Source organism: Aphelocoma coerulescens, chromosome 1A (assembly GCF_041296385.1).
Source record: "Aphelocoma coerulescens isolate FSJ_1873_10779 chromosome 1A, UR_Acoe_1.0, whole genome shotgun sequence".
Taxonomy (NCBI): Eukaryota; Metazoa; Chordata; class Aves; order Passeriformes; family Corvidae; genus Aphelocoma; species Aphelocoma coerulescens.
Genome location: NC_091014.1, coordinates 63,357,208 through 63,370,864, shown reverse-complemented (window position 1 = coordinate 63,370,864; position 13,657 = coordinate 63,357,208). Strand labels below are relative to the sequence as shown.

At 39.3% G+C, this 13,657-nt stretch overlaps 1 protein-coding gene across 2 annotated transcripts in view; it reads right to left on the bottom strand.

Annotated features, from left to right (window-relative positions):
• Nucleotides 1–13,657, bottom strand: part of BRAF (B-Raf proto-oncogene, serine/threonine kinase) — a 77,662-nt gene that overhangs the window by 57,477 nt on the left and 6,528 nt on the right. For both annotated transcript variants that reach the window (XM_069003160.1, XM_069003158.1), the window contains exon 2: nucleotides 4,037–4,138. In XM_069003160.1, coding sequence (XP_068859261.1) covers nucleotides 4,037–4,138 — 102 coding nt within the window. The remainder of the gene's footprint in view (nucleotides 1–4,036; nucleotides 4,139–13,657) is intronic.

Genomic DNA, 13,657 nt, shown 5'->3' with positions numbered 1-13,657 from the left:
CAGAATTATTTTCTTGTTGAATTCTTCTGCTTTCTCATGAGCTTCTGCTCCCCCCACCCCTTCCTTTCACTTTTAACTGGAAGGCAATGCTGTCACTAGGTTCAACCACAACTTCTCTTGACAGGTCTTCAGAGGCAGCTCCAACACAGGCCAGGAGCCAGTGCACAGGGTGCTGCAAGTTCTCTGAACACAAGCTGGTAGTGAGAACTGTAGTAAATTAGAGATATAAAGCCAGACAGGAGTACAAAAGAACCAAACAAACGCTATGGTACTGAAAATCTACACACTGGAAGACGGATGGACAGCTGTCAAACTTGTCAGAAGCGTAAAAAAAGCCATGTTTTTGCAGAAAGCATTACAATAAAACTAGATGTTTACATCTAGTGAAAGGCAATATAGGTGAAAGCAAAAGTGTTCATTTGCAGATGCTTACCTAGCAATTAGCTCTGGCTAATTTCAGCTTCTGCTAAAAGAAGACAACATGCTTGCTGATAGCAACATCAAGAGATAATCAAGAGACACAATCTACAGGAGTCCTTAAGAGTCACTCACGTTTTATGGAAAATGCATAGAGATTAGAGCAGCAGAAGGATTTTAAAATCAGTATCAATACAGGCTGAGAGATGAAGGGATTGAGAGCAACCCTGCAAAATAGGTACTGGTGAATGGAAAGTTGGACATGAGCTGGCAAAGTGCACTCAGCCCAGAAAGCCAACCACATCCTGGGCTGCATCCAAAGCAGCATGGCCAGCAGGTGAAGGGAGGTGATTCTGCCTCCCTGTGTGGCTCTTGTCAGACCCCACCAGAGTGCTGCATCCAGCTCTGGGCTCCCAATATAAGAAGGACATTGACCTGTTGGAGAGGGTACAAAGGAAGGTGAGAAAGATGGTGAGAGGGCTGGAGCACCTCTCCTATGAAGACAGGTTGAGAGAGCTGTGGTTGTTCAGCCTGGAATAGTTAAAGGGCCTTTGATATTTAAGGTCATCTATGAGAAAGATGGGGACAGACTTTTTAGCAGGGCCTGCTGTGACAGGCCAAGGGGTGATGGTTTTAAACTAAAAGAGATTAGATCCATACTAGACATAAGCAAGAAAACTTTTATGATGAGGGTGGTAAAACACTGGCACAGGTGGTAGATGCCCCATCCCTGGAAATGTTCAAGGCCAGGTTGGATGGGGCTCTGAGCAACCTGATGTAGTTGAAGATGCCCCTGCTTATTGCAGAGGGGGTTAAACTGGACAACCTTTAAAGATCCCTTCCAACCCAACCCATTCTATGAATCTAAGGCAACAAAGGGAAGGATGATGCAATTCAAGTAACACACTAGCAAAATTACCCATAAAGATTCTGTGTAAAAGCAGGACTATATTACAGCCAGAAATGAATCTCTGGCAAAGCAATAAAAATACAAAGCTCAGAAGATGATGGACAGAGTCTAAGTTCCATTACCTTCCCACTTGAGCATTTTGGTGAGAGTACACAGACCACAGCACCAAGACCTAGACACAGACTAGAGGTAAAAGCTTAAGGGGAAAGAGGAGCCCTCCACAGAAGCCAGTGATGACACCCAGGTACAGAACTTGAGCCCCAAACTCACTATCACACACTAACTCTGTACATGGGAAGTTTGCTATTTCTAACACATGTCAGACAGACATCTTTTTATTTGTATCAAAACTACTGTGTTTTCTTAGTTCTGCATCTCCTAGAGGCAGACACATTCTTTCACACTTTATCACACTACATTCAAAACTTTTTACATATAGCTTTGTCCTTCCATGCTGCAACCAGAGTTTTTCTGGCCCTTTCTCTGACAAGTGATGGAATACAGGAAGTCATGAGCTCTAGCAGTGACAGGTTAGATTCAGATAAATTGCTGCCAAGTAAATACTGAGAACAGAAAGCAAGTCCTGTCTTGACCAAGCCAAAAGCAGCCAAAAGGTGGGAAAGGTGCAGAAAGGACACACTAGACAACTGCTATTGGATTGAAACGAACAGTCAAGGGTAGAGAGTAATCTCGCTTCTAACTGTATCTGGCACTCAGTAATAGATTTCTTCTTTTTTTTTCTTTCACACTTTAGTTCTACCACAGGAAGCCTACACACTAAACAAATTACAAGTCTGCAGCATTTAATCCTGTTCACCTTGATAAATGCATCTGAGGATGATCTAATCTATGCTAGTGACCATCCAAATAAAAGGTTCCTTTCCTCTCTCACACCATCTTCTAGTTCTTGGCTCACAGCTGCAAACTCTTTTCCCTTTCCTCATCTTAACCCCAGCTTTGGGGTTCACTGACTTCATCATGATCAAGTTCAAACTACTACCTGGATGGTAAAGTAATCAAGCAAAACCAGAATATTTTCCTTACAGGTTAGTGACTGGCAGTGGCTTAGTCACTGCCAGTACTGCAAGTACGTGAACAAAGGAAGCGGAAGAACCACACAGCAAAGAGCTGGGAAGAACAAGCTTTTCATTTCAACAATGGCAGGCTCTTTCCACAGGGCTCACTGTCCCATGGGATAACTCAACTGAAAAAGCACACTGTCAGCCCCTTTCACCTTCCTCCCAATGGCTTGTGGCTCCCTAGTCAGTACCAGCACTACTTGTCCCAAGCCCCGCTCATGATCCAGCGGAACTCACTGCAGCAGAGGAACAGCCGGCTCTGCCTCACAGGGCTGCCCTACCACGCTGATGAGCCAGAGCTGCAGCTTCATCTAGGGGGCACATGGATCCCCTGAACGTGCTCATTGCTTTCAGCTTCACTGTTTATGGTCACCAACTATTCCAGACTTACTCTTTATGCTGCCATAATAATTTCCCAGTACATATTTACAACTGCAAATGCTCTTTTCCCTATCATTGACCCACAGAACAAACACAGAGCTTCCAGTGATGGATCTTGGTTAGAGTTTCAATAAAAGCAAGTGACAAATGGCTGTGATGAACTAACAACTTCCCTACCTGAAATCCAGACTTAGTACAGACTAAGTTCATTATTATTATTATTGAGGTTTGATACACAATCTAACAAAACCCACTTGCATGTGGCAATAATAATTCTAGATATATGGAACAAACCGGTTCATGTGAAAACAGAGGTGTGCTTAAATATAGCAGAGTGGATAAAATAGTGATAGTACTGATTCAATACTCCCATTTCACATTAGCAATAAGTAAAGCAACTGCTGAGGGCCTCATTTGACCTTAAAGACGTAATGTCAACATTTGTATAATCAACCTAGCACCCTGCTCTGACATATTAAGCTAAAAGCTAGAAGTACCTCAAATAATGAGATCTTTATTTTTAATTACCCAGTACCTTTAGGCAGCAATTACAAATAAAAGGACTACAAAAGAAATCTGGTTGACCTCCAGTTATTTCAATACTTGAGAGAAGTATGAGAAGGGCAGGTTTGAAGCACATGATGCCCATTTAATTCCTAATAGAGGTAACTTTTGCATGCAGCTCTTTAAGCTCTTAATGGTCCTATGTCAATGAAACTGTGAATTTGGAATGATGAAAGAATACACACATTGAATTTGTAGTTAGTTTACAAATTAAAAATGGCTTAAAAATTTTATTCCACCCCACAATTTTATGTATTTCTTTAAGAAGTCCCCTTCTACTTATGCAATTTTTTGGATTATACATGATCATTTTTCAAAGAGAAAAAAAGGGAAGTCAGCTGCTTTAAAGGCAAAGCTAGTCTTACAAAATGTTTTCATGTGTATATATTGGCTTTTAACAGAGCATGACCTTCTCCATTATAAACACAATCTTCTTTCCCCTGGCCCCTACAAAGGGGCTTGACATTTCAATTGCACCAACATTATTTTTACACCATGCCACTGATCTTCCCCTACTGAATCCTATACAGTTCCTTTCTATCTCTTAGAAAAGAGTAAAGTTTGTAATGCACAAGGAGAATATTCCCCTTTACTGCAGGTATTCTCAGCTTTAACCTCAGATGCTTCCCATAAGATGAAGATAACACAACATTAATCTAACCATATTTGTTTGAATGTAACTTACCTCTAAATATATTGATGGTGGGTTATGCTCTCCTCCAAACTTGTCTAGCAGTGCTTCTATATGTTCTTGTGTCAATTTAATCATCTGTTTGATGTTCCACACCTAGAACAGAAAATTAAAATATTTAATCATCAAAAGAAGCCTACAGAACCTGTCTTAGAACAAAACGAGAATCTCTTGATATTTAGTAAGAGAAGTCCATAATAAAAATTTTAATTATCAATAAAGGAGTGCAAAAGGCTATCCTGTTCATCCAATTTCAGTAACAGCTTGCTTCTGAAATAAACAGAAAAAACCTTAAATTTAGTTTTAAAATTCAGGACCTATTGAATAAACAACTTCTAAGAATGGCTTGTTTTCCTTGTTTATAAATCATATTAAGTATTTTCCTTGCAAGACTTAGTAAGCCAATTTGTACAGTACTACAGCATTTAGTTAAGGAGTTTTTCTATGAAACCTTAAGCAACGTATGTAAACAACACTCACAAACCCAGACCTAGTGTTCAATTTACATGGCAATAGAATGTCTTGATTTTAAAGAGCACCTTCTGTATCTCAACTTCCATATTCAGTCTACCCTGCGAGCTACAGACCTTGGACATGACCTGAAAAAGACATTTACCTCCTGTGCACAGAGATGACCTACAGCATTGTACTGTGAAAGCACTCATGTTGCTACTCATTCTTCACAACTGGGAAGAGTTCACTTTAGGACTTGGACACTACTGTAGGTGAACAGTATTATGAATCCAAATTTATACCTAAAAAAGGCAGCAAAGCACAAGACTAAACCTTTAAAGCAATAATGCCACACTGATGTAAGAAGCAAGTCCAAGCAAAATGAGAAACTTATAGCAGAGGATGAGGAAGGAAGAGAGGAGAATTGCTCCTTCATACATACTGTAATTCAGACTACTTATCAGAAAAAATTATTCAATCAGTTTTTAGAACTAGGATGGGTCACCCCAGGATGCTTCTTCCAAAGATAGTTTAAAGATTCCTGTTACCTTTTCCAGCTTAACTCTTTTCTACTTCATGCATTATAACATATAATATATAGTCTCAAGATCAAGTCTGCATGTACAAATTGTGACAACCTACCTCAGCAAAAAAACCCATGCAAATAACTTCATATTCTAAAGTAGGCACCAATAATAGGATGCAATTCAAGATGGATCAAAACAAGTTTTAATATGTAAATTGAGAAGTTCACAAATAAACAAATAAATTCTAAAATACTGAACTTGCATTTTGCACATCACCTTATTTACCCATTCTATTTCTAGGTATCAGTTATCTGCCAGCAATTTCCTGAAGTAAACTAATGATTGATTCACTTCTAGCCCAATTTTTTGAACAGGTACCAGAACAAAGATTTCATTAAGAAGCTACAGTTGAGCAAAAATAGTTCACTCAGGAACAAGCAAACCAAACTACAAAAAGTGAGAGTGGGGGGATACCAAAGAATGTGCTACTCAAGTATTCCGTATGTAAATTCCCTTGAGGCAATGGTGGGAGTCAACTTGCTTCTCAACTTGCAATCATTTATCACTGAACCTAGGACTGACAGCCAGCAGCAAAGAGAAGGTTTTCTGTATTTGGTTGGTTTTTCCCAAGATGGCAAGGGCTAGTTGTATGCTTGGTGAAAAGAACAAGCATGAATCAACACTGTATCAATCAACCTGTTCAATATAAGGATTAGGATGTTTGCTTACCATGTAACTGGTAACATGCTGTTAACTTGGGCTGCAGATACTGAAAATTCCTGGCAATCTTAGGAATTACCTCAGGATTACCTTCAGGAATAGGTTTATTAGTACCTAATGAAATGTCAGTTATTTGGTTATTCTGGGAATTTTACCCAGCATAGGTTTTCCTCATCAAAATGAACAATTTACTGTTTAACTGCCTGGCAATGAGGAAGGTGAAGAGGGAAGATTCTTCACTGACAAAGCAACACAGAATTGCAGAAGGATTTGAGGTTGGAAGGGAACTCTTGAGGTCATCTGGTCCAAGCTCCTCCTCAAGCAAGATGCCCAGAACCATGTCCAGATGGTTTTTGAATATCTCCAAGGATGGAGACTCCACAACCTCCCTGGGGCTGTGCCAGTGCTCAGTCACCCTCACAGTAAAAATGTTTCCTGATGTTCAGAAGGAACCTCCTTGTGTTTCATTTTGTGTCCACTGCCTCTGGTCTTGTCACTGGGCACTGCTGAAGACAGCCTGCTCCATTTTCCATTGCCCATCATCTCTGTGGCTCTTCACTGGACAGTACAGCCAGCACAGCTTTCCAGTATAACCGTGTTTCTCTTGTACTGGGGAGCCCTGAACTGGACAGAGTACTTCAGGCAAGGCCTCACCAGTGCCAAGGAGAATGACCCCCTGCCACATGAGTTTCCAAATACTTTTTTCATTATTGATAATGAGTAACTTCTCTGCTCATGTTATTTTCTGTTTTGTGCCCATAACCAGAACCTCGCTTCTCTCTTCTCTTACAGTAAAAATATCAAAAAACAAATATAACACCACCAGCAATATGCACAATGGAAGCATGTTATTTTGAAAACATTGGCAAGAGAATCAAACAGCCTCTAACAAGGGCAGAGATCTTCCTGCAAAGTTAGTATCATGACAAGTGGAACCTGACTAATTTAGGTTGCCCAGAAAAATTGTGGGTGCCCCATCCCTGACAATGTTCAAGGCCAGGTTGGACAGGGCTTTGAGCAACCTGGTCTAGTGGAAGGTTCCTTGTCCATGACAGGGCAGTTGAAGCAAGATGATCTTTAAGGTCCCTTCCAACCCAAACCATTCTGTGATCTTTTGATGAAAAAAAAATGTAAACTCACTGTAAAAATATCTTTACTTGAAGAAGCTGAAATTACAGTTTAATGGAAGACAAAATTTCTCAGAGGAACAGAAAACATTGCCCTGAATTACCTAGTATATATCTCTGCAGTAAACCAAGAGCCTTTTCACAAGTGAATCTTACAGTCAAACTTAATATGGATTTCTATAATCTTAGAAAGGCTCCTCATATAGTTAAAAGTACACTGAAGGCAGAAGGAAATTTATCAAAGTCAGCCATAGCAACAAATAATTACTTGTTGTTCATAGAAATGGAAAAGCTATTTTGTGTGCCATATTCATCAAAAGTCTTCTGACAAGATGAGAACTTTCACAAATCTAGTATTGACTAGCATATTCTAGCCTAAGAACACATATTCTAGCACAAGAACACATATGCCATAACAAATTTCCAAGCTTCACAATTTCCTTTTAAGTGGCAACTTGAACTTCTACTTACTTAGAGCAAATTTACCTTCTGGCTTCCCACATCTGTGAATACTCTAAGATATTTTTTTGTGGTCCAGAGCAATCCTTAAGTAGCTGGCTTGATAACCCCTGTGCAGGTATACTGCATCTTACTATGCAGGATCTATTGCTACTTCAATTCAATTGAAGGAACTCGAGTCTTTTCCTAACTGGAACCCAGAACAAATGACCTCACGTGACTCAGAAAAGTCTGCTGCTGCCCACCACAGCACCCACAGCTTTTGCTTCACGAAAACTCCACCATCTCTGTTGCATTTTCACAGACAGCAGAGCCAGCAACTTCAGCCCATCTTTCCTCCTTGCAGATTTGCTTGTTCAGACAACTCAGCTTAGTTTGTGGCATAAGCACAGCCCAGCCTTGCAGAACTTGAGCCAAGATAGAGCCCCATCTTCGCTGTGGAAAGCACCCTGAAGCACAAAGCTCTTAAGAGTTACACCTCTGGAGTTCAGCAGCACTCACAGATATACAGGTTCCTTTAAACTATCCAAATAAAATCCAACTCTGCAAAATTGGCCTAGCAAGGGTCTCATTGCCCATAAGCCCATACATTCCAGGACAGCAGCAAAGAACTGCCTAACAACAGAGACACCGAAAACATGGCATACGGAATCCTTTCATCAATCGGTTCCGGACCAAAGAGCTTGTTCCTACACAGAATAAACCCAAGTTTTTAAAGATTAAAGTAATCCCTTTATCCACCCTTTATTCACACTTTTTGAGAAGTAAAAGAAAACTGCCTGAAAGTTATTAAGAAAGAACAGACCTATTTTTTTCTTATTCTTATGAGCACTCCACTTTATTTATGAAACCCACACCTGTAGGAAACTGTAAAACCACAATTGTGAAATATCTTACAGAAAAACAAAAATCGATGGCAGCCTCAGAGACAGTTGCTGGAAATCTTAATGAATTTTAAAGTAAACCTGCAGTGCATCCAGTACTGCCCGCATGCGAGTCCGGTCCCTTTCCATAGCAAACAGAATAGGGATTTGAGACACTGTCTGAACTGTAGTTCTATAAAAAAGTAATGAATCCTTTACAGCTTGGATAACCATATCATTTTTCCAAAAAAAGCATCAAATAAATGTTTCTGGCCTATCTTGTAGCATTAGGTTAAGGTTATTCTCTATCACAAGAGATTAGATTTGATTCTCCTTTTAGTGCTGCTGACACAAGGAAGCTGACGCAGGCTAACAGACACAGGCAGCCAGACAACTGGAAATATTCCAGATACACTGGAATATATCAACTTGAATCTGCCTATTGTGGATAATTGTGCATTAATTTTGCAAATAAGCACTCCCCTACAATGCAATAAAGATGATGACCTATTTCAAGCCGGAGGCAAGTCAGATACAGTAGAAGCTTAAACCCATTCTATTCAGGGAAGACTATGGCTGCACAAATCACAGAATATGTTGAGCTGGAAGGTACCCACAAGGATCATTGAGTCCAGCTCCCAGCCCTGCATAGGACCATCCCCAGGAGTCACATCAGGAGCCTGTTCCAGTGCCCCCCAGGGAAGTGGTCACAACACCAAGCCTGAGAGAGCTCAAGAAGCCTTTTGGACAATAATCTCGGGTACATGTAAGGTTAAGTTACAAAGTTATTTTCGCATCCCTTGCTGCTTGTCAAAATGTGCAGCGCCTGAGACATCACAAAGCAAACTTATCTTTCATACTTTCTGCACCTGGCATCACTACTCAAATCTTGCAGCACATCCCAACTCTAAGCTGTATGATTCATATTTGGTAGAAGACACTGAAAGTTCAAATCTATTCTGTAAGAAAAAAAAAAAAAAAAAAAAAAAGCCTTTATTTGTCCAGGAACAGTACGTCCTGAATTTGGATCACCACACTTAGTGATGACAGAGAATACTCTGATAGAACTAACAATGTAATTAAAGAACAAACAAGTTAAAAAATTAAGCATTTCATTTGGAAGCTGCTTCATAAGAAGGACAAAATCATCAATATCTATCCAATACTATTCCAATCAGTCCTTTCAGGCTTCTTTCTTACACAACCAATTCAATTGTTTGCTCCACTGAGCAAGGATCCACTTTGTCAGAAAACACTTAAGAATGCTGCCATGTATGAGATTGTCCTTAGCTGGACTAACATATTAACTGAATTGAAAGTGAGATGCTTGGGTGAAAGATAGGCAAGAGGACATAGGAATGGGGTTAATAACAGAGTGCTCCACCAAACCATTTGCATGGCAGGATGCAGAATATGTGGGTTTGAGTTTCTATGCTGACAATCACTGTGGCCTCTCTCTCACACTTTGGTACCTCCTTCAGGTACTTTCCCCCCTCACTTGTCTTAGTCCCAAGTCCTCTTAACTCTTACTAAGCTTGCTTCTCATTTTCTGCAGGCATGTGCTGCAACAAGCACAGCCAGTGGGATGGAGAGTCCTTTCCTTCTGCCAATATTCCAGGCTATAGCTCCTCTCCATCCCACTGTGGAAGCTTCTTGCAAGTTGCACATCCACTGTGTTAATTTCTCCACTTTTCCTACTCTCCTGGCTCTTCATGCTTACCACATTTTCAACAGTGCAGTTAAAGCTTTTATAAAACAAGTGTGACAACACTTGAAAACAACAGCTGAAAAACTTCACTGAATTGAAAACCAGCTTGCAATGGCTCTCACATGAGAGTTTACACATGTGACATGAAGGTCAACATCAAGCTTGCCTTTCCTAGTTCCTAGTTCCCAACTTTTTATTAATCTCAGTGAATCATTTTTATCCTTTTTATTTATAGGTCCTTTACAATGTCTGAGATAGCCAACAATGGAACACTCTCAAAGTCTGTATGTAGGCAGTTCAAAATGAGTCAGTAAAATTTACAACCACAGACTAGTAAATAAGTTACAAACAACAATATCTACAGAAGCAACTGCAGCCAGGAGAAAAAGGATTCGTTACCTCTTTTTCCACAAAAGCCTATGAAGGTATTTTTCTAGACTCACAACGAATGGCCTTAGCGAAGATGTACAGGACTACGTTTAGGAAGGAAAATCCTCAAGAAGAGGTACAACATTTTCAGTACTATCCTGTCTGACAACTAGGATCATAACTAGGTCAATTAATACAGTAATGTGATCAGTGAGCATCTGCTGTAAGCACAACAGTTAATTAAATATTAAAAAGGTTTCAAGATGAGAATCTATTTTCTGTTTAACAGGTAACAATTTTTAGGAAGGAAAGACTAACCTGTAACTAGCAGTGCAGGTTCCAGCTGCGTCTGACACTGCTCCTGTTGAACAAATCCATCCCCCCAAAACCAAACACCCAAAAACTTCCACCCTTCTCCAAAGAACTAGGAAGCATCTGACTAAGTTAACACTCAAGTATCAAAGTGCCATCTTCGAAGACTTCACAGCAGAAACTCATTTCTTTGCAAACCATCAGTTGCAACTGAGAGTAATCTATGTCTTCTGCTTTCATTAATTCTAAACACAAACTCAATTGCTCATCATTTAGCTCTACTCTTAAAGCAGAATAAACAGCCTTTCAGTCTGTCAGGCCTTTGCCCCTTAAGCTGCCTCCTATTTAACAAAGGAATTCAGACTTCAAATGCTCCTTACAAGTGTTTAAAAACATATTTTAAAATAAATTCAAAAATTATAAAGCATAAAGCTCAGTGAAGTCTGTCCTTGTAACATAACCTGTTGCTAGCAACAATAACCAAGCAGTTTCTCTGTAAGAATGAAGCCACCAAAAGCCTTAGGCACTGACTGCTTTGCAGCTAACACCAGCTGAGATGGTGGGTGCAATTATCACACTGTCCTTGGCTATTTACCCCTGCTCTCTTCCTTACTCCTTCTCCATAACACAAACCTTTGGCTGAACCATTTCAATACGTTAAACAAGTAAAAAATTGTTCTCTTTGTCAAGGTAAGCTTTCTGCCAGTCTACTGTGTTAAAACAGCTTGGCAAAGGACCCAGTGATCACCTCAGCTGGTGAAAAAAGTCACCTTTCCTCTCTATAGCTCACAGTTAGATGGATTCAGGCTACCATGAAGCAGCAGCCTTCCTGTTTAGGTTTCAATTCTCTTTCATTCTCCTACTTTTTCCACCACCTGCCATCTTTGCTGCTTGCCGCTAAGTAGAATTTGCCTCCAAGCACTATAAAAAGGAAAGTTAACAAATGTTCTGTACCACAGTAGAACAGCAGTGTGTGGAAAAATAAGAGCTGCCTCTACCCTTCATTTAAATCATTAACCACCAGTTGCACAACTAAATCTTTAATTCCATATTTCTCATGGCTTTTGTGTTGCAGTACTACTAGTCCCTCTTATTCACTTTGATACTAATTCAGTAGTCACGAGGATCACGCACAGACCGAGTTCGGGAACAATTCACTGTATTTACATGCATGAATTCAACACCTTCTCCCGAGACAGTAATAGGCTTAAAAAAAAAAATAAAAGAGGAAATAAACTATCCAGATCTTCTAACCCATTTAAGAAGGTAATTTTGCTTTAGCCAGGTAACTACCACAGAATCTCAATAACACTAAATCCATGCATCCGTGACATTTAAAAAAGATTATCATGAATACACCAGACTATTTCTCTGCACACCTTAAGCTGAACACAAGTCACATTTGTGATGGAAAGCAAGCAGCCAGACAGCTAATTACAATAATTGCCTATGAGAAGTAAATGCTCGTCCAGCAGAGCTCTTGCACAGCTTGGGCCACATTCATTAAAATGACAAAACAAATAAACTCAGTTTCAGCTGAACTTAATTCTTCTCTCTCCTTGCTGGAGTACACAATTAATTAGACTATCCAGAAAAGATAATCAGCACCTATTTAAAAGTTCATATTATCAATCCATAAAATAATTTGTTATACACTTTGCAATATTCCACCACTAAACTGTTGCTACATAGTAACTACTGTGCATAGTTTCCTACCAGCTGATTAGAAAATGTACAAGACAGCTGGAATTGTTGGTCAAGTACAAATATATTCTGCTTGTTTAGAAATATCTCTGATCCAATAAAGAAATTAAGGTATCCTATTTTTATCACAAACAGATCTCCAAAGCTGAAATAGAGCAAACGTACTTGGTTTATTCTTTTTATTTTTAAAACACAAGTAATATGCTCCTAGTCAAAGGAAACAGTCAAGCAGGAACTGCCACAGAAACCACATTCTCCTTAATGGCACTCTGTGTTCTACTCAGCAGACCACCCTGCCTTAGCAACTCCAGTACCACCTCGGAAAATGAAATAAATTAAAGGGCAGAATTGGCTCCTTGCCACCCACTGTAGAATTAGGAGAGTTAAAAAAAATTACACTAACTACTTAACCTAGAATCTGGAAAAAGTTACATCAATTTTCAATGATTTACATAGGCTTAAAAATGTCACAAGAGACAGTACAAACTATTCTAGCAGAATCATAGAACACTTAAAGAAATCCTTTCTGAAAGCTACCTCAGATGATACTAAAGACTCATATTTAAATCTACATTACTTAAACCTATTATAGAGAATATTTGACCTATTAAGTTTAATGAATAAATTTGCAAAACCAGATCACAGATTGAGGTACCAATATACAACCATCCAGTTCCAAACATCTAGATACTACCAAGTTCCTAGTCATAATGATGTATTTTATTTCAGGTTGATTTTATAGCACTTTTCAAACACCATTAATGAATAACTTGTCCTAGAGAGAGGAAAAAAACCTAGACACACTATTCAGCCTCCAGAAATGCCTGCCTTCAAAACAAACCCTTTATCTGAGCTAAAGGGGAGAAAAAAATTACCGTGTCTGTGCTCCAAGTGTCAGAAAATGTTGCCTGAACACAATGTAACTGCATTTGGAAAGTATTTACTACTTACTTTATTACTTATGGATGCATCTAACAATAGCTTTACTAATAACTATACTGTTCAAGAGGCCTCACTATGTAACAGATCAAGATATTAGAGCTGGTATCCCCCTTTCTAGGGTAAAAAAAAAAATTCCTAGCCACTTAGTTATGCAATACATTTTGAAAACTAAGTTCAGTCGTTCATTACCAGCCTTTTTTGCTTGTCTCCCAGAAGAAAGATTTTAAACCAAGTTGGTATGTTTCATGTAGAAGTTGAATTGCCCCTTCATGCTAAGCTTTGTGCAGGTATAATGGGAGAACCCACAAAAATATTTAACTCAATCAGAGCCTTAGAAAAACAAGAGTGCCTTTCAGTGCTCAAACACACTCATATGATCTCCTGAATTTCATACAGATAGTGTGGAAAATTCATTTGATACTGAGCACTGT